This window comes from Thermobia domestica, chromosome 17 (genome assembly GCF_964235325.1).
Source record: "Thermobia domestica chromosome 17, izTheDome1.hap1.1, whole genome shotgun sequence".
Classification (NCBI taxonomy): Eukaryota; Metazoa; Arthropoda; class Insecta; order Zygentoma; family Lepismatidae; genus Thermobia; species Thermobia domestica.
The window spans coordinates 92,429,588-92,451,850 of NC_137470.1; the positions used below are offsets into that span (position 1 = coordinate 92,429,588).

The following is a 22,263-nucleotide window of genomic DNA, read 5'->3' on the forward strand; positions in this document are numbered from 1 at the left end:
TATGCTCTTATACCCACTTTGTTCCACAAAAGAAAGTAATTTAATGCACTTTTTTTTGGCGTATCTTTGAAAATACAGTTCTTGAGAACCCGCTTCTGTGTGGGGAACATGATGAAAAAATTCCAACACTTAAAATTGTGCCAAGACAATTTCTAATAGCTGTAACTTTGGATGAGTGAGAAAATGCAAGGTTTAAAACATGAGCATTGCAGTGAACATACAAAGCTAAAGGACATTTTTCTTTCATATGAACTTGCACACCACACGATTCACTTCTTATAGAAGCTGCTCCATCATAATCCTGTCCTATCATATATTCCAAATTAACCCCATTCCTCTTGAGATTTGTCAAAATAATATTGGCAAGTCCACTACCTGTGAGATTATCTACTGGAACAAATTCCAAAAAGTCTTCCCTGACACATTGTGAATTTTCATCAACATACCTTAGACATAATGACATTTGTTCTATTTTTGCAATGTCCGTAGTTTCATCCGCAAGTATTGCAAAGCACTTTGTGTTGTTCACCCTGGAAGTATTTTCTTTCTTATGATTTCACCACATATGTTTATTTTGAACTCGAGGACTTGTGTAATTTACTACCGCTGATGAATTTTCAAGGTGTTGCTTAAGAACATTATTTCTAGCTTTTACTCGAAAACGGAGAAGTGCTCTGAAGTTCCCATCATTAAGCGGACACCATCCTGTTGCAGTACGTTCCCACAATCTACTTTTCCACTAACGAGGAAGGTCCATAAACCGTGAAAGTTGAATTTTGATGAAAATTAGTGACAAGATTCAGTTCGAAATGCTAAGTAACGTAGTAATAGTCACTCGATGCGCAAATGCTTCGTTGAGCTGCTTCACCGACGCCATCTTGAAATCCAATAGGCAATGTCCAAGAATATCCTTTTGGCATAAAAATGAAAAAGCTTTTGGTAGATCTGACTCCAACATTGTAAACCGGGATAGGGCATCTATATGTGGGAGTACTTCCAGTGCATGATCGCCATCTTGAAAGGCGCCATATTGAATCGCGGTCAAATATGATAAATGGCAAGGGGGTCATGTGGGGTATCAAATAGCATTGGAACTTACTCCTGAATACATTTCCGTAACCAATGTTTACATATCTGTTTTCAGTTCAGAGTTAAGAGCTCTCTCACCTACAGGAACATATAAAAACTGTGCAAGTTAAATTTGTGTTATGGAACACGGTCATGTGAGCAGTTGCAGGGTTTTAACTAATGCAGTAGTAGTCAATTGATCTACAATAGCCACTATATCAATAAGTTCTTGAGCCTAGTGAGAGAAATCATTAATTAAATTGAAATGCCTGTACTGAAAAATGGAATAGCAGCACTGTAACAAATTATACCTATTTCAAAGTGCGATGGAATAGACTGGTGGTCGATGAAACACATGTTTAATAGTACTGAAGAGCAGAGAATACCGAAGGGATTTTTACTTATAAGCACTTAAATGATGTAATATAAGTTAGGTGCAACGGCACATAAAATTTTACAGGGATATGTCTTGAAGTTATTAGAAATTAATAGATAAATTATCAGAAAAATAATATAAACTGGTTCACATAAGCAGATATTAACATACTGACCTTTTGCTCTTCAGTTGTGATGATGAAGATCCATAACGAAGTGATTAGCACACAGCATCATGGAGCAGTACACTTAACAAATGCACTTTCGTCACAATCTTCATAACCACAGACACTATTTTCTACTTTCAGCATAGTCTCCAGAGCATTTGTAAATGAACCAACTATTGTTCTGGTGACGTACCCACATTTTTGTCATGCATATGCAAGCATGTCCTTTAGGACTGGCGCACAAAATTGATGATACACAACAGAATGCATTTTCATTATGAAAATTCTGTCATATAACTTGTTCGGTGTACCAGAAACAATGAATTTATGTCGAAAATAATCCTCAAGTCTCCGAATTACCAGTTTATATTGCCGAAAAAAGTATACATCAAGAGGGTGAATAAATTTGGTGGTCTTTGGGGGTATAACCTCAACACGAACGGTTTTCTCATGTAACAATTCTCGCACGTCTTCACTCGTCTGTCCACTCCACGAGTCAAGCAACAGCAGGGAATCCTCTTTCACATCAGGAATAACCACGTCTTTTAGCCACCGTTTGACGTGTTCGTGAGTGAGTTTGCCTGATTTGCTCGCATCAATAACAATGTTGAAAGGTGTCTGCCTAGCTAACTGTTGTTTCAATTTGGGTCCGAACACGCCTTTAGGCTCCTGGAAACATATATATATATATATATATATATATATATATATATATATATATATATATATATATATATATATATATATATATATATATATATATATATATGTGTGTGTGTGTGTGTGTGTGTGTGTGTGCCTAGCCGTACTGGGGAAATGTGAATTTGGATGGTATATGCGTGGGACACTGAGGCCAAAGACTGAACGACTGCTGTGGTATGTTTCTCACCTATTTCTGACAGAGTTCTACCAGAGGTCATTTCGTACTCAAACCTAGACTGATCAGTATTAAAGATGCATTCACTGTTGCACGGTTTCTTATGTATTATTTTATTAATTTTAATCACAAAATTTTGGGCATTATCAAGTGATTCACCTTCGTTTTCAACATCTTTCTTCGTTACAAATTGGCTAATCCTGTGCTCTTTTTTCCAAATTTGTTAATGAAACCACGAGAAGCATGGAATGGATAGTTCAATTTCCTCGCTGTCAGTAACATCCATGCTTTTTAATGATAAGCATGTACTGTAAGTCCTTTAGTGCGATAAATGTTGAATGTGTTTAGTACTTCGTATTTTAGTAGTGACATGACATGAGAGCGAGGAGGTTTGTTACGAAATTTCAAAGCCTTATACACAAACGCCGTATTGCATTTGAATTTCTTCGCTGCAGCTGCAACAGTGTTACGTTTCCCATTCTTTTTCAATAATGCAACGTGCTCCTGAATTTGTTTGTATTTTTTAACGACAGCTTCTGTCACACGTACAGATTTTGTCCGGCTTGGAGATGACATCTCATACTCGCTCGTAGAAGGCTCACTTTCACTAATTGATAGACTAGTTATCTGTTCCAAATCCATTTCGTTTGTCGAATCTTCACGCTCACTCTCTGTGTCAGTGTCTACATCTAATGTGTCACTCACTGTTAGAGAAATGTTACCATCATATTTGCTTGCTATCATTGCAAGAATGTACCTGCAAATATCTTATCTTCTACCCCATTCTCACTCACGACACTATATGTTTCCACCACTGCTTGATTTAAAATGTTGACTACGTTTATTGGATTAATTGTTCGCATTTTATGCACAGAGCGAATGTTTCACTGGTCCAACAAATGCGTTCGTACCGAACGTCACGCGCCTGCCCGCACCAAAATTGCTATACTACTACCGTTTGTCATTCGGGGACAGACACCATACACATCATTGCACACCCATGTTGCAATTATTGCCTGTAGGAAAACTCTCTAAATTCTGCGTGCTATGTCTTAATACCCTAAACAATAGTCTAAAGTCAAGAGAACTAATGAGTCTACTTTGTTAGTTTTTAATAGTACGGAATACAATATTGGGGAAATTCACCACATTCCCATAGAGTATTTCAAACACAAAAAAGAACCATCACTGTGAGTGTTAAATAAAGCACATGAATAAACAAATCCCAAAATGAATTTCTTGAGTTGTCAAGTACGTGATTTAGATAATAAATAAATCCTCGAAACACCTGCTACAATTAGTTATTTATCACAGTTTTGATATAAAAACTAGTCTTGCCCTTATTATAAGCTAGTGTTTTATCGTTAAAGGTGGAGAGATGCTGATATTTAATTATTTAATATTGAAGGAAAAAGCAAGAATACGCTCTTTTTATGGATTGCAGCTTGATATTGAATCTTGTAACAATCTGTATTGCCACTCTTCTTAGCAGGTGTGTATGCATTCTCTTATCACTAATAGCAGAACAGACACAAGAAAAAGTGAATTCTAAGTTTCCAGGTGTATATTCTAATAGGCTGTGAACTGATAATTTAAATCCCCTTCATTGTTCAATGCGTCAGCGATAAATCGATTTTATTTAGACAAACTGACAATAAATGCATTAAAGTATTTTAACTTCGTAATATGCACGGTAAATTATAGGTTGTCAAATATGAGTATTGGAAAGGAGCGCAATATTCTGCAACAATGAGGGTCTTTGCGTAAGGTTTCAAGATTGGAGAAGGAAACACAATATAATGGACCATGTAAAATTGCCTAAAATAGATTTTTGGTTTGATTCAGTTCAACGTCCCACACTTATGCCCGCTACGCTAAAGGAGACCTGGACCTACTGATTATAGTGGATTTTCTAATATATATATATATATCTGAACAATCCCTTTGGTATTCTCTGCTCTTCAGTACTATTAAACATGTGTTTCATCGACCACCAATCTATTCCATCGCACTTTGAAGTAGGTATAATTTATTACAGTGCTGCTATTCCATTTTTCAGTACAGGCATTTCAATTTAATTAATGATTTCTCTCACTAGGCTCAAGATCTTATTGGCATAGTGACTCTTGTGGATCAAATGACTACTACTGCATTAGTTAAAACCTTGCATTTGCTCGCACAACCATGTTTCATAACACAAATCTAACTCGCACAGTTTTTATATGTTCCTGTAGGTGAGAGAGCTCTTAACTCTGAACTGAAAACAGATATGTAAACATTGGTTACGGAAATGTATTCAGGAGTAAATTCCAGTGCTATTTGGTACCCCACATGACCCCCTTGCCATTTATCATATTTGACCGCGATTCAATATGGCGCCTTTCAAGATGGCGATCATGCACTGGAAGTACTCCCACATATAGATGCCCTATCCCGGTTTACAATGTTGAAGTCAGATCTACCAAAAGCTTTTTCATTTTTATGCCAAAAGGGTATTCTTGGACATTGCCTATTGGATTTCAAGATGGCTTCGGTGTAGCAGCTCAATGAAGCATTTGCGCATCGAGTGACTATTACTACGTTACTTAGCATCTCGAACTGAATCTTGTCACTAATTTTCATCAAAATTCAACTCTCACGGTTTATGGACCTTCCTCGTAAGTCCAATTTCTTGCCGACCACACAATAATATGGTACTCACAATAGATTTAAATTTCTCTCGATTTCCTGATGCTTGAATAGAACGATTTCTGTCAATCTGATATAAAACATTTTCAGATTGTCCTTCCGCAGCTTTTGCAAAGTTCTGTGCACATGTTAACGACATTTTATGGTATGCAGTATTTTCATGATCTTTAAATATTTCAAGTGCATTTTTGTATTTTCTGAATGCTTCAGCAACTAAGGCTCCTGCAATTTCATGACAATCCCTGCCTATATGTTCTTTGCCAAATAAAACACACATTTTACAAAGAGCGCCACCAGCATATTATGAATATACTAGCCATGGAAACTGTTTCAACCAGTTGATCTGGAAACATAACTTACGCTTACTTACGCTTACCCACCTTCGGGAAAATGTACGAAGAAGTCTGTGTCCATGGAATCTTCAGCAAGTCCTCTCGCGTTTTGTTAGACACATTTTTATTAATATAGAGCCCGACATCTAAATCGTTAAAGTACTTTTCAGTTTCACACAACACATTCGTCTTAGGTTGCTCAATCCTTAACATTAGTACCTTTAACATTGCCTTGATCACTATGTGGTCTTCTTTCCAAAAATAATCTAAAGTTTTTGTCTTTTTACGTTTTATGGCGTAAACTACTGCAAATTCTGACTCAAATACTAAACACAATATCACTAAACACACTAGAAACTTGCACTGAAGACATAAAGTTCGTTGCCTTACAAACTGATTTCCTGTTATAAGCACAAGTTTACCCACAGACTAATAGCTAAAAAGAAAGTTCTTTATGCAGCGTTGGACTCTTTTTACTTCTTAGTTGTATCATATGCTCAACACAATTTAGTCTGAATACGTAACATTTTAGGTCCATGTAAGACTTGAGTTACTAAAATATTTTTCAGTTTAAGACTTGATTTGAGTTTACTCTTTCGAAGAAAATCATGGCCAGTTTAAATTCCAAAATTAGATATGTTTTAACTACGCCACGCCAAAGGTGCTGATTTCTGAGTAACTTTGGGGGTACATATGGGAGATACACATTAGTAGAAGAAGAAATAAAGAATGACTATGTACTGTAGAAATAGGAGAACCTGCTTCAACTTAGCATTCCCCCATTAGGGGAGTCCATTTCAATTTTGTCGCTACGAATTCCCTATGGATCGGCGCCCTTGAGTCACGCATTATTCCTAGTGTTATTATGCTTACGACAGCTACACAAGATCAAAAATTCTACATAGGTAGTGCATATGATTTTAAAGAAGTTAGATTTCAATATCTACGATAGTAAGCTCATTGCAATTTTTGAATTGAAACAGAAAATACATGAATAAAGAAGTATATTTTATTGAAAAATATACGCTTTATTTGTGTATGTTATTTATATTTCACCATTGTATTTTATTGAAAATATAATTAACATGGTTTATTCTACTAAAATGTTAATTATTTGTAAAAAGTTCTAAAATATTTCGGGGGGTTCTGACCCCCAGAACCCCCCCCCCATGCTGTAGACGATGATAATTAATCTTTCTACTGGAGAAACAATAGTTCATGCAAAAATAAAATTATGTATTGGTTATTTGTTTGTTAAAGAAGTACCAAATGAAGTCTAGTGTTCCTAAGTGTATAATTCAGTGTAGATTTCACTTAGAAAACGGATGACCTCTGCAATACAGTGCATTCCAAATAAATTTTAGTTTCTTTCGTATGTGTTTCTAAAAGATACGTCGAATTGTTTCTTTGTTATATATTTAGTTCCTTACTCATGTTCTTTATACGTTTAAAACGAAGCAGGTTAAAATCTGATGCAGTTGTTTCATTAATATTATTATTTAGTACATTCGTACAATTACAGTAAGATTTGTTGTAAGTTTTTGTTTTTCATATCACAGAAATTCTCAATTTTATTTCATGCGGCATTTCAACTTGTTTACACAAAGTCTCTGCAGACATCATCCATTACTCCATTTTTCATAATGTGAGAAAACTGCGCCTTAGTTACAGTTTAGAGTCGTTACTCCCTTAGCTAAACCAACTACAAATCCGGCGTCAGACAATATCCTGTTCAGATGCAACAGCGTTTTTATAAATTTCCTACTTTTTACATTACTTTCCTATGTAACACAAAACAGAAAGTGCAGTCATCCGTGATATGGCAGTTTCCTAATACTGTCATTTCCGGTTATCTAATCAATGATTGACAGACATAGTTTCTTTATTTTAATATCGTACCTTCAATATAGTAGATATATGGGGTGTTAATAGTGTTAAAACCCGAATAGCTACTCATTTATTCGTTATTCCAATAAATAGTTCGAAAAGCCAGTGTGCTAGGAATATTATTAAAGTGTTAAAAATACTAGTAAATATGATGTTAAATTATGCACGCAACATAGTATTTTAAATATATTCCATAGCACACAGCTAGAGATATGTATCAACAGATACGTAAAACATTTTTCTTGTAATACAGTGGAGCCCACTTATAACGAACTCGGAAATAGCGAATTCTTGGATATTATGAACATAAATGAAATCCCCATCACACCGCCAACTTAAAACATGGAATAAATGACCGTATACAACGAACAATATTTCCGTAAAGACCTTTTATAGCGAAGTTTTCAGAACGGGATAATGTTATGTTTTCTTTTCTTCTGCTCGTGGATAACGCAGGTACCGCAAGACTGGTTTTTATAACTGTTGTCGCTGTGCAAGCCACACATGACTGACTCCTCCCACTCGGATGACAGCAGAAATCGTCCCTGGTGCAGATATTTCTAGCAACGCGCGTCTACCAAAGTTGAAGGTAGATATTAAAAATAAATCTCTATTTTCACTGGAGCTTATTGTGTTAGGCACAGAGAGAGAGTGAGGTGCGTTTTTCGGTAGCTGTAAGGTAGGAACATGCCGCAAGTTTATTTTTTTAAACTCGTGTTAGTGCATCGCTAGATTTAAAGATGGCAAACAAAAGATAAGACATATCTCTTCAGACAAAAGTTAAACTTAAAAACGAAGGGGGAAAATTAATAAAAAATGAGATTGCTAAAAATATGACATCCCGCCGAACACACTCAACGAGTTTAAAAAACAAACTGGAAATGAGGAAGAAGTTAATTGAAGGCTGTTTGGCTGTGAATAAGGAAGAAAATGCATGGTGTTGTGTATAGTGACGTTGAAAATCTAATGCTATACTGTTGTGTATTCTTTTTTAAACGTATCTGTTTGTTATCTAATCCTTTGTTTCTTTTTTCCATAATTCGGAAAAATACATCAGTTTGTTTATAACGAAGTTCGGATATAAAGAATTCATTATGTTGATCCCTTGAAATTCGTTACAAATGGGCTACACTGTAAATGAAAAGTAGGATTTTATCTCGTTTGTCAACTACGCGACGTTTGCTTATAGCTGGGGAGTAACCATAAGAATTTTATTAGCATTGCGAGTAACTGTTTAGAAGAAGATTGGGCATTACATTGCACACCTGAAGAAAGTTTTGGAATAGTTGGCGAAGTAACGTATGGGTTAAGACAGAGTTGCATAGTTGTTTTGTTTCTCTATTTTAGCTTACAATGACTGCTATAAAGGTCAGTCTTCAATTAACTCATTTTCTTAAAAGATTTAGTATCATAGATACTACCTACCAAATGCTGCAATCAGTTGAAATTTGTATACTATCTGAATTTTAAAGTTTTTTGGTAATCTGTTATGTAACTTGGTTGTAGAACGTTCTCGACTATCTTTCATCACGTGCACATATTCATAGTTAAATTACGACAATTGTAATATACTCGTAGCATCACTCTCATTATCGCGCATAGTGTTGGAATTATAATGTGGATGTGACTGTACTTCTATTTATCAGCAGCAAAAAGCAATACAAATAGGGAACTAAGCTGGTTAACGTTTTCGCGTAACAGACCTCACACTAACAAAATGATATAAAACAAGTGGAAATAAATCTTCAAGCTGCTTACCACATGAAATCCCATATGATGGCGAATGTGTGTATTTACTTTTTTGTATGTATGCATATGTGAGGGAAGGGGGCGGGATCGGGTTGTACTGTTTCTAGCTACAATTTTTAGGAGCAGTAACTGAAACAACATTCTGTTTGATAAAATTGTAGAGTAAAAGGCTTTCCATTAAAGAGATTTTGTGTTAATAGGTGAGAGTCAATCTGAAATGCTTACTGAAAAAATTTATGTAAAGAAATCAAATTTATATAAGCGAATAGAATAATTGAAGTTGTGTAAATTTATTTAAAAAAGTAGTAGTGCAGCGTAATTTTTTCATCGAAATATGATCTCATTGGATAAACTTGTCACCTACCTAGATCAGTATATTGGATATACCTTTTGGGATTTCTAAATGTGTTCAGTACATTGCTTTAATAGCTTGCAGATAACAGAAATTTCCCTGGTATGCCGTTAAGAACATGATTATTTATTTTAATCTATTGGTTTTCCAGGGCTAGTAATAGAAATTATTTTGTGTGCAATTCTTATCCGACTTATTATTACTACTTTTTGTGACAATCTGGTTCATGTTAGTTTTGCTTTAGTAGTTCAAAATAGAAATTACATACATCATCTGAGAAAAACAGGATTTCTCTATTAAAATATCGATGTGTAACAGTTTCACCAACTAACTAAACCTTTATTATTTGTTTGATGAAGCCAAACTAACTAAACTAAACCTTTGGCTTCATCAAACAAATAATAAAGGTTTAGTTAGTTGGTGAAACTGTTACACATCGATATTTTAATAAAACATTGTGCTTTGTTCAGAAGCTTTATGTTATTTCTGTTTTTGTAATTGTGTTATTAAATTAAAGGTAGACCAAATTTAAATGTAATTAAGTTGCATTATATTTATCGGTGCCTCATATCTTGTAAATTTTCAAAAGAAACTAACTTCGTGGCTTAGGTTTCTCAAGTGTTTGGAGTAGTTTCATTAGATAAATAATCACCAATTTTGCAAGCAACCTACATACGTATAATGTTCTTAAGTCATGTTACATAAAGAAAATAATCGTATCTCGTGTCTGGTATGAAGTCTGTTTCTGTGCTTGCGTGTACGTCCACTGCTGGCAGTGGGCTTATTTTGCCATGAGGCAGTTTTCTACATATGTTTCTTACAAAAACATCCTCTATGTATTATTCAGTGGTACACTAAATATCAGCGTTGGATGTTTTCCAAATCAAATTGTGTTGAATAGGTTCTGCCTTACGTAAGAAATACATAAGTATCGTTTTCGTATATTCCATTCGTGTCTCCATGATGTAAAATTTTGATAGTGAAATGTCATGTTTACACTGCTGGAGATTGATTGTTACATTACTTGTATATATCTCTGACAGTTTACAACATAAAAAATATGTATGTAGTGTTTTTTCTTTTTTTTCCGTTGTGGATACTTAGGTGCATTCTAAAATGAAACTTTTTTTTCGAGCAATTTCAGTGTTGTGCTGTTTAAAAACGTCAATAAATGTACTCCATTGATGTCCCGATGACGATATGTGTGTTTTCCGAGAAGGTTTTTAATCTGATGTATTTACTTGAGTTTAACTCCGGCCTACATATAATGCATATCTTTAAACTGATGATAATAATGCTACATGATAATATGTGTTGTGCAGCTGCAAAGCTAGGTATGACGAGAAGTTGAGCTTGAGAGATAAAATTTGAGTGAAAAATAGCTTCATTATTATACCAAATATCAAATGAGGGAATGAATAAAAAAGAAAAAAAAAATTGGTGTGTCTTGGTTTCCAACTAAAATGTTCCATTAAAGTATTTACGTTTGATAATTGTTTCTGTAACACAATGGGATAGCTTAGAAAGAAAAGAATGATAGCAGGATGCAAAAACAATGGACAAATTTTCAAGAGGTGCTTCTTCGTTACGTCGTATTGAAATAGTAAGATCCAATAAATATGAATAAAGTATTCAGGAGCTTGAGGTGTGTAAAATTATTTCCGGCGAGAGTACGGAAGAAATATAAGTTCACGTCGAATGCACGCACCGATGATAGTTGAACACCTAAAAGAACAAATTATATCCGTAGCACACATTTATGCTGAATAGAGCGATTCGCGAAAGGAGATGGAGTACCTCTTGATTTTCTGTGCTTAAGGGAACTGAGGTTAGAAATTATTTATGCTTTCGCAGCGTCAGTTCATCGAGTATTTTTAACGAATAGTTTTCTAATTTTTACCAAATGAATTTTATCCGATAGAGTTACAGCCTTTGAAGTCTCACTACCAAGAAGGTCGTGACTCTCTGGATTGTAAACACTGTTCATTTTCTTTTAAATTAATATAAGAAATTAGGTTATGAAATTGCCTTTTTTAGTCCGATTGATTCATTCTGCCATTCACGAAAGCACTTTTAATTTTTATAGTTTGCCTTCATTATTATCGAAATATTTCACTGTAATCATTCGCAGTGTTTCCAGGTTGTGCAAAGGATTATTTTGCATTAATAGATAACTAAGAGAATCGACAGCGAACTTTCATCGTATCTTACATAACGTTGAAGAATTCAGGTTAAAATTTCAAAATTAAATAAATAAAATACTATTAAAAAACTCTTTTTATTGCTACAATAGAATTGCCGAGTAGCAATATGTAGAGTTAAGTTGATTTTGAGTTTAGCATCCCTTTCAGGTGCGAGGCTATATGAGACGGGACCTACTGATTAACGTGGAATCCGAACAACATGTGCTCCCGCTGGAAATCTAACCCGGGTCTCCCACGCCAAAGACGCATACGCTAACCACTTAGCCACGAAGGAGCTTAGTAGCAATATATAGAGTTGAATAGCTGAGCAAAAAAGGGTAATGTGTTGTAGAGCAGCTGAAATGCCCGTTCTTCACATGGGCAGAATAGGTTTACGTGAAGTTTTTGAACCGCTTTCTCCTACGTATGAGGAATGAACTTAAACGGGACGACAGTATCACTCTTCATCTTATGGATTGCACACTAATATCGAACATATTGTATTATTCTTGAATGTTAACCCCTCACGCCGTGTCCTCCCCTAACAGAAACCTTTACTGAAACCTAAGCTACACCAGAATCTACTCACGTACTAAAAATTATAAAAATCGGTGCAGCAAGCTAGTAGTAGTTAGGACAGAAACCTATTTTTACGTGTCATACCCCTCACCGTTCAACCCCTTGACGAAAATGTGCTAAAAACATAAGGTGGGCCAAATACCAAAAATAATAAAAAAATCAGCGCGACTAGGAGTTCGAGGGCAAATATCGTTACATTCATATTTCATGTACATTCATATAATATGAGAGGGAGAGGAGGAGGAGTCATTCCATGTGAAATCAACCAACCTCAAATCATCATGGTGTCAGATTTCGATGGATCTTGGTGTACATGTAGGCCACTATGAGAGATGAACATGCACCAAATTTTAACCCCGTACCCCCTGTAGTTTCAGAGTACAGGGTGCTAAAAAAAATGGACATATTTGATGTTTTTTGTGGAATCTTAACTTCAATTGATCATATCTCCCAGAAATAGAGAAAAAGTAATATACCATTTTAAAGAGGAGATAATAGGCTACAAGATATATCAGGAACATTTATTTGAAAATCAAATATCGTGTTTCGGGAAAAATTTAGGATCAGTGATATCTCCCATTTTGATTTTCTTGAAATTGGGTACCAACGTAGCCCCATATGTCCGGCATAAGTGTGTCAAATGTCAACTTGGGCCAACAATGGGTTTGGAGTCTACAATGATTTTTTTGTGTGAACATGATGGGAGAGAGACCTGGGGTGCCAATGTGGCAATTTGCCAATTTGCCAGTACTGGTGAGGTAAGGTGTACCGACCTAGCAGTAATGTTTTTTCTGGTGCAATCTGTAATTCAGTAATCCTGTGGAGATCTTTGGTACATTCCATTATCAATCGTAGTACATTGCATTGACCTAAATATGTGAACATTCTAGAAAGTGTTAAAATCATGAAAAATCATCCCAATCGAGTACAAAAAATCAAAATCGGTGCAGCGGTTAAGCAGTAGTTCGCAAACTAACACCGTTACATTAATTTATATATGTAGTAAAACTTAAAGCGGAATCGCATGAGACCGAACTATTTTTCAAATTAGACAAGTATCCGCATTATACAAAATTACATATAGAAATTACTGCAAGTCTGAATATATTGCAATGTACTGATTTTAAGTATATACCGTCTTGAAATTTTTTTGACACAGTTCTTAACTAAATGTAGGTATTCAAAGAATATGAGATTAAAATATAGTTAACTACGCACTGAGTTACGTCATTTACATTCTGAAGGGTCCTCGCCTACGATTTTTAGTTTGTTTCCGTGCTCTGCAGTTTTATCCTCCCTATTTTTTTTCAGCATTTTTTTCTGCTAATATAGCTGATTCGAAGATGCTTCTAATGAAGTTCTGTATGTCGCACGAAATGTGTTTATATTGATAGTCAGATATTGTCATTACGTTTTTACTTGCTTCATTTCAACCATCTCTTCCTCTCCAAAACCTGCTTCGTCTTCCCTTTACCTCCGATAAGTATCATTGTCGCAGTGAGACACGTGATTTAGCTATGCCGTTCCCGTTAAAATGTTGAGAACAAACTGCTTACTAAGATGTAAAAATGTCAGTGGATTGTGTTGTAGGATCAGTAGTCCTAACAGGAAAATTTTCCAAGAATTTGTTTCCATTCTTCACTCCGTCTTAATGAAAAGCCCAATATCATAAATTCAAATCCAGATTCTAGCTTAGAGAATCTATAAAAGTTGGTACTATTTTTTAAGAACATTTTTCATTGTGTTTCATACTAGCAATATACAAAAAATTCATGTTTAAGCAAAATACTAAGTAAAACACAATAATAATTTATAATTTTCTTTTCTGGCGAAAATCCGATGCAAAACTGCTACTCAAATTTACATCTATTTCGCAATTTGCTGCACAAATAGCGAAATAATAATAGAAGCGTTGATATATCCAGAGTATTTGTTACTTACTTTTTTTTTCTGAGTTTTCTGAATTGTTCCCAACCAACTCCCCATCTCGTGGTTCTGTGAATACAATGTAGTATGTTGGGAACTGCGTGCTTATTCCAATAAATAGCAGCAATTTTATATAATTGTGAGATACAATCTGCTCAAAAGTGCATATTTCTTAACGGAAATGTCTTGGTAATCTCCTTCGGACGAACTGATATTGCAATAAAATGAACTTTATGTTAGAGAACATCACTTTCTTGGCACGATGCATATTATAAACTTATTTTTTGGCTTTAGAAGTTTGCACAGGGTGCTATACAGGGAAATTAGACTAATAGATAGATACCCTTTTAAGAAATTACGAACAGTTTCAGGAACAGCAGTTCGTTACTATCTTTTTGATATATTTTCAACTCATAAAACTTTTAAATATACTTTTGAGTGCATTAGGTATGCATAATTTGATTTTAGATTTATTCTGGACACTGAATTGTAGCCGTAATATAAGAAAATACCGAACTACATTTGCAGAATTGGAGAGAGTTGTCAGAAGTCCCTTAATTTGCCTAACAATAGTAAGGGAACATTGCGTTTGGGCTACCGTTGATTTTCAGTTACTAATGGCAATCTGCATTTTTTTTTTTTTTTTTTTTTCAGTGGTTTCCAGTACATATTTAATTGGTATTCGAAACGAAATATATACGTCATCTTTAACAATACAAATTTACTGATTGAAATTTAGTGCTTCTTGATTTTTATTTGGAAGGCAATAAGAAAAACTTATAATTCTAAGTTGTTTACACGTTTATTGATAGATAATATTCTTACGTAATCTCTTGCGTACATTTCTTTAAAATATAGGTTGCTGCAAGAACTAGATTTCTCTTGAGGAGGAAATACTTGCAGTTACTCTCTATTCTTGCTACAGCTCTTCCATTTTCTTCTGTTCTGTTGTACTGTACTAATATCCATTTACGTACTCTGTATTATACCTATTGGTTTCCAAAAGCGGAATCCCTGAAATGCGAGACAGTGACTTCTCAGATACAAGTTTTCGGTGAATCAGACTTGTTTTTGTTAATACAAATATTCAAGTATTGATAAATTTTCATTGAACGTTCATATGTCTAACGAGGTACTTTTTTTTTTTTTTTTTTTTTTTTTTTTTTTGCAGATTTACTTGAGAAAATTTTCCGCTGTAAGTAGGTTTATGCCAAATGCCATTTTATAATTGCTGGAGTAAACAGAAATTCTTCCCTCTGAAAACTTGGCGCCCAGAACTTGCCGCTTCATTATGTGATGATGCATAACTCTACATCTTTAAACAAGTCTCTCTCTACCATAAGAACAAAAGGGTTCTTTTTTTCTGCAAGTTCTTATTTGTGAATCGTAGTAAACATTTCTCTTCTTCTAACAAGGTACATTCGCGAAGTGTCCCCTCGGGATTCCTGTAAAATTGATTCAAATGCAAAGTTCTCCGCGGCCCAATGTGTATTGTACTAATTTTTGCGGCTCATACCGGTAATTTGCATATTTATGGGCCTTCATATACCCGGAATTCAATCATACACTACTAAACACTTGGACACAAAATTGCTTTTAGTATCTTTAGATGTAACTAGACATGAAAGTGGACATATGCAAAGCAATCTGAAACAAATACTGCTTCTCTAACATGTTACCTACCTGGCAGCCATCTTGGATTCGACATATTTAATTCAAATGGGAATAGGTGCAAGTGATACATCAAATTCATGTACAGTTTTCTCGGAAATTAATTGATGCAATGAGTTTTACCGTAGCTTGTACCATTTGCAGGATACTGCATGTTAAGTGTCAGGCACTTCACGAATATTGAACGAAATAGAAAGTTGTCAAGGCCCCATGTGTATATGTAATCTTTCACGTGATTTATCTTTAACGAAATATTCTCTGAACATACATACGGACACACAGACGTCAATACGAAAATCGTAGGTCCTCACCCAAATTTTGTCGTATCTGGATTTACATTACGCATTTTGACCCTAATACAATACTTCCTTGTTATAGTATAACATGGAAGTAATAACAATCACTCACAGAAATGTAATAAGATTATGGCACCAATGATGTATAAAGATTTTGTTTATACCTACAGTATTTTTTCAGTTAGATTTTGAGTTGTTAACATCAAAAACGTAAGCGTAACTGGTCTTATCCTGCAATGTCCATTCGCGAAGTGAGTGAAGGGACTTAACATTCAATACCTTCCAAACGGTACAGGCTATGGCAAAGTTCATTACACCAGTGAATTTTCGAGAAAATTGTACATGAATTTGATGCATCACTAGCACCTATTAACCATTTGAATCCAATATGGCGGCCGGGGTGGGGATCATGTATCATAGAAGCGGTACTTGATCCAATTTGTTTTGCATATGCCCACATTTATGTCCAGTTTTATCTTTAAAAAACTAAAAGCAATTTTGTGTTTGAACGTTATGGTAGTGTATGATTGAATTCTGGATATATGAAGGCCCATAAATATGCAAATTACCGGTATGAGCCGCTGAAATTAGTACAATACACTTTGGGCCGCGGAGAACTTTACATTTTAATCCATTTTACACGAATCCTGAGGGACATTTCGTGAATGTACCTTGTTGCTAGATAGTGTAAAAGTATGTAATGTGATACTCAGGACGGTTATTTGCTACTAGTTAATGTACTTACTGAAACAAAAACGTGGCGGGAACTCATGTGGTTCGGATTACACAAGTTGTAGGTCCACGTCTTATAGTCTCACTGCTGAAAGGGACGCTAAACTCGCAATTGAACTTGAAACTGAAAAACAAATTTAATGATGAGAATTAGCATGGTGTTTGGTTTTTTCCATGATACTTTTACTTAAATTTTTAAGTTTATACGGTGCTATTTACGATTTATTGTATTAAAAACGAGAACACAACAGCGAAGTAGAAAATAGTTCTGAGATGACATTATCTTCATCTCGCTATGGAATTCCAAATAGTGTAAATATTTGTTGATCAAATTTTTCTATTATGTGCAAAAGTTCCACTCGTAAAGATATTTGTACACGAAGTAACCACATTTTTTCGTATTATTCTGTTTGTTGATGTATTTCACATCATCGCTGCATAGTTTGAAATATTCCTGTGATAACAATAGGGACATGTGCCGATCTGTACTTCGTTTACATTTGTAATACTAACGGACCTATACATTTTTCGGAAATATAAGCAGGGAAACTATAATTACAAAGGAAATATTAGTAACCTTACAAAATATCGCTATTAAACAAACATATTTGTATATGAGCGTCATGTTTATTTACTTACTTTCATTGTGAACATACAGCGAAAACTGTTCATAAATAAAATCAACAGTACTATGCTTTAACAATAATTCTGTTGTAGCTCTTTATTAGTGCTGCACCGATGGTTGGTGTTTTGGATATAAATTGTCCGCCTTACATGGGTACGTGGGATGCCCAGACATGTTGACATTCGTCTGGTACTTGTGGTACGACTTCGTTGCACCAGAGCAACTTTTCCTCCTGTTCTTTCACGGATTGTGTGGTTTCACGGCCGAAAGTCATTTTAGTACTGGAAACTGTTTCATGCTCTCTCACTGCAGGAAACGTATTAGTAATCAATGCTTTATTTGGTGTCCTATGTAATGGAAACAGTCTCGTGTATTCTGCAACAGACGCGTAACCACTTCCATTACAGAACTCGTACACAAAACACTGTCTACATACTTTTCAGTCGCGTATGTAGGTGCCATTTTATGGTACCTGTGTGAAATTCTTCAGAAACAAACCAAATGACAGCAGCTCACAAATGTGTATGTATTCCAGGTACACTCACTCACAACACTGTAGGTGTGACGCTTCGGTAGGTAAGTGTAGGTGTGCTGCTTCCTGTTGGAAAACTTGCGAATTCGATATGAAACATTTCTAATTGACCATCATTTGAACAGGTATGAGCTTCGAAACTACTATTCAGTAATTGTCAGGGAACGTGATGGTTTACTTATTAGCTACTACGTAGCTCTTACCTACTTCCGAAATGAAGTGTATTGATCTTGGCGGTGGCATTCTTATTTCTGTTCATATCTGTTATCGTTCAATATATATATACTTGTATGAATTGTTCAAACTCTTCCAATCACATTTTTATTGTTTAGGTCTCGAAGGAGCCTAAACCTCCCTTAAAGTACATTAATCTTTCCTTTCAAATGGTAATCAAACATTTCTACCACAATGTGTTTTTATATGAGTCTTCTCTGTACTTCGGAATGTACTATTTTCACTTTGAATTTACTTTGAAAATGGATTACAAGTAAGTGATCTTCCACAATCACATGTTCTATTACTGGTCCCTTCGTATAATGTATATCCTTGTATTAAACTGTTAAAAATGGTTGACTGAAATAATACATTTGCACAACTATATGTGTGATTAAAAAAAAGTCATTAATATAAAATGTAAACAGTTAATTATTGTAAGAGCAAAGTATTTCTGATTTTTAACATTTATAAGAGAAAGATCCAAGATTCATAAGAAACTTATATATGAACCAACAGAGGTTAAAAGGGCTAGAAATAGGGGAAGAAATGACAGGGGAATACAATTATAAGGGGGTTGCTGTCTTTTGCCTACATTACTTAATATCTATTTAGAAGATAGTGAAAAAGAGCCTACAAAATGAAGACGGCATTTCAGTAGGAGGCAGAATGATTAGTTGTATACGGTTTGCAGGTGATATGGTAATTATTGCAGAGTGTGGAGAGAAAATCAATAAGAAAATAGACTCAGAAAATACTTGGTGTGCAGTATTATATTGTATTGTATTGATCAGACATTGCGCAAAAACGATGAAAAACGACGAAGCTTTCGAATTGTGGGTGTGGAGATGATGGAGCGAATTAGCTGGGTTGAGTGGAAAACGAATGAGAGGGTGTTAGAAATGGTAGGGGAGAAAAGAACAATTTTAGATATTATCAAGAGGAGGAAGAGAAACTGGTTGGGACATTGGATAAGAAGGAACTGTATCATGAGGGATGTACTAGAGGGTATGGTAGCACGAAAGAGAGGGGGCGAAGGAGACACCAATTAATGGACGATATCAAAACAGAAAAATCTTAGCAAAGATTAGCGAAAGACCGTGGAGCATAATTAGTTCTCAGTTGCAGCAAATGGCCTCCCTAATAGTGCAATAATGGCAGAATACCTAAGATGATGGTGATATGAGGGGCCGCGGTGGCTCAGTGGTAAAGCGTTCATCCCAGCCGGATTCGATCCCAGCCCCCGCCAAGTGAACTTTGTAGAGGACAAACACCGTGTGCGTTGGTTTTCTCGGGGCTCTCCCGTTTCCTCCCACTTTCTTCATTCCACCATTTCATTCATTACTCATCATCACAGTCTCCTTTAGCCTAACCGGTATATCGTGGGACGTAAAATTCAAAGATTTTTTTTTTTTTTGATGGTGATATGGTAAGATGTGTTTCTATGATGGTACTCGTGACCAAGTGGGGCGATATGATCGTTACAATGAAAGTAAATAAAGAATCATCATGAAAGTTCGAAGTAAATTTATATCGATTAGCTTCAACCAAATAGAAAATCCAACGCAAATATTTGCACTATGCCAGGACCGTGCCGTGGGGGGAAGGGGCGAGCGTGGCGACGGCCCCGGGTGCCGAAGTAAAGAAGCGAAAAAGTCGGGAGAAAAAGGGGCAAAAGAAAGGAAAAATTACTTGGAATATATGTATGGGGGCGCCGTCGTGTACTCTCGCCCCGGGCGCTGATTTTCCACGGCACGGGTCAATAAGTCTGGATAATGTATAGTACAAACTGATTAATGGATTAGCTGTCCAGTAATAACAATGCGTCACGACTTGATAATCTTAATATCAAACCTTCTCTTAGTCGAATATTTGGGAAAGAAGTACAGCTGAGACCTAAAAAAAAAAGTGAAAGTTAATCGCCATTTATTTCCCATCTAGGTGCTAAAATATTTTCGATGAGTTCTAAGTTGATTCCGTAATGCATGTGAATGTATACATTTGCCTGTACTCTAAATTAAGTTTTCATTTACACATATTACAAAATAACAGTGTGATTTACTGGAAATACTGTTTCGATGAGTCAGAGACATTCAGACAATAGAATTCCGAAAGAAAAAGATATTATCATTATTCTTGCATTTTTGTTACTTTCAAGCAGCTCTAAGTAATATAGAATGTTAACAAAATATGCCAGCTGTAGCTATTACACAGTGTGGTTTAATAGAGTCGATTCTTCAGAAAATCTGGCTGTACTGTAATGAAACTTTTTTGTTTTCTTAACAAACATGGTATACATCCTGAGTATTTCGCTAAGTTGATCATAGAGTTTCTCACGTTTGTCACATGTGTCAATGTCGCTAATTATAAGGAGCTTCCTGTATAAGACAAACGTGGAGAAAGGTGGCCCATCTATAGTCTGTGCTGCTCGAGTTTATTGGTATGTTTGTGTCTGCGCCTGTATTATGTATGTTTATAAAGAAACAAGAACTATGTTTTTAAATGTAATTTGAGTCATATATGGACACATTTTTTTCTTTCGTTGAGTGTTAGACATTTTTTTTAATAAACGGCTGTCAGATAATTTTTGTCTATTGGAAACACCCATATAAAACAGTTATATGTGTATATATACTGAGAATAAAATACTTTGAAGCAATGCAATGTTTTATCTTCTGAATTAATTAATGGATTGATTAACGAAAGTAAAGGTACAAAAATCCTTAAGTACTGAACATAACGATGTTTCTGTTATACAAGTTTCACTAATTTTTCGCTGTTATTTTTATTCAGGTAGAATTTTTCTTGATATTTTACATGATTGCATTTCATCATATATCGACTATCCATTATTATTTATTTCCGAATTTTTAATACTACTTGTATTAGTTTGTTTTTCTTGGATCAGCAGATCCGATACATTTTAATCAAAAATTTTCTTCTAGGCCTTATATCTGGAGAACTACATACAGTGTAGCCAAACCCAAATTATCAGTTAAAAAAAAAAAAAAAAAAAAACGCGATTTAGGGGCCGTTTAAAAATTTTGTGGTCCCTAATCCAAAAACTAATTCTTGGCCAAGATTGCAACCTCTTGATACATTTTTTTTAATCGTTCCTAAAATTCTTGTGCAAGATTGCAATCTTTTGATCCATTTTTTGGATCACTCCTAAAATTTTTGTTTTTAAATTTCAGATTCACCTCAATACTGCGGTTGTGTTCACAGTTTTCTCATCGGTATATCTTGTAAAACGCGTGTCTGTTTAATATTTTTTATATAAATAATTACGACTTTTTTAAAATTTCATTTCCGTCTTCTCTTCATTGCAGTCTGTGCAGATTATCTTTTTAAATTAAATTTTACGTCTATGTTCAATATTCCGTTTTACCTAAGTTCGCACATTTCATATATTATGCTATTTTATTTTTGCTCGTCAGGCCTAGCTAAAACTCTTTCCGCACATATACTATATTTTGTGTGCAAGAAGTTGTTTTAAATAATAGTTTGGCTTTCACTAATTTTAATTTCTGATTTATGTTTAGAAAGGGAAACAAATAATATATAGAATATCTAGTCACTTGTAACATTTCTAAATTTATGCATCAGTGTGTGCATATTAAAGCACTAATTTATGTATTTAAAAAAAAGTAAGATGGCTGACACTGTACACTCATATAACGTTCTCTGTCGATTACTGCAATTCTCACAAGAGGTAGCAAGGCATACTCATCTACTTAATATCGATCTTAAGTGGTGCAGTTATCCCTTATCCCGTACAACATGAATTAAGAAACGGTTCAATAAGTAAACCGGAGAATAGGACTACACAAGCAAGTAGTGAAGTTGGCAAACTATAGTACGAAGGGGAGTCCGAAAATAAGTTTCCCCAAGCGACTGTGGACAGAGGTGGAGATGCAAAACCAAAAATAGCCTGTGACAATAAAGATCAGACGTACCTTTATTTTTCCACATAAATACCACGTACATTGAGACATTTGTCATACCAGTCTT

The 22,263-nt window shown here is 35.0% G+C and overlaps 1 protein-coding gene across 1 annotated transcript in view; it reads left to right on the forward strand.

The window, feature by feature from the left end:
- Positions 1-20,911, forward strand: part of LOC145673876 (uncharacterized) — a 254,260-nt gene extending 233,349 nt beyond the window's left edge. The window contains exon 11 of the mRNA XM_081743658.1: positions 15,355-20,911. Coding sequence (XP_081599784.1) covers positions 15,355-15,411 — 57 coding nt within the window. The 3' untranslated portion in view covers positions 15,412-20,911. The remainder of the gene's footprint in view (positions 1-15,354) is intronic.
- The last annotated feature ends 1,352 nt before the right edge of the window (positions 20,912-22,263 follow it).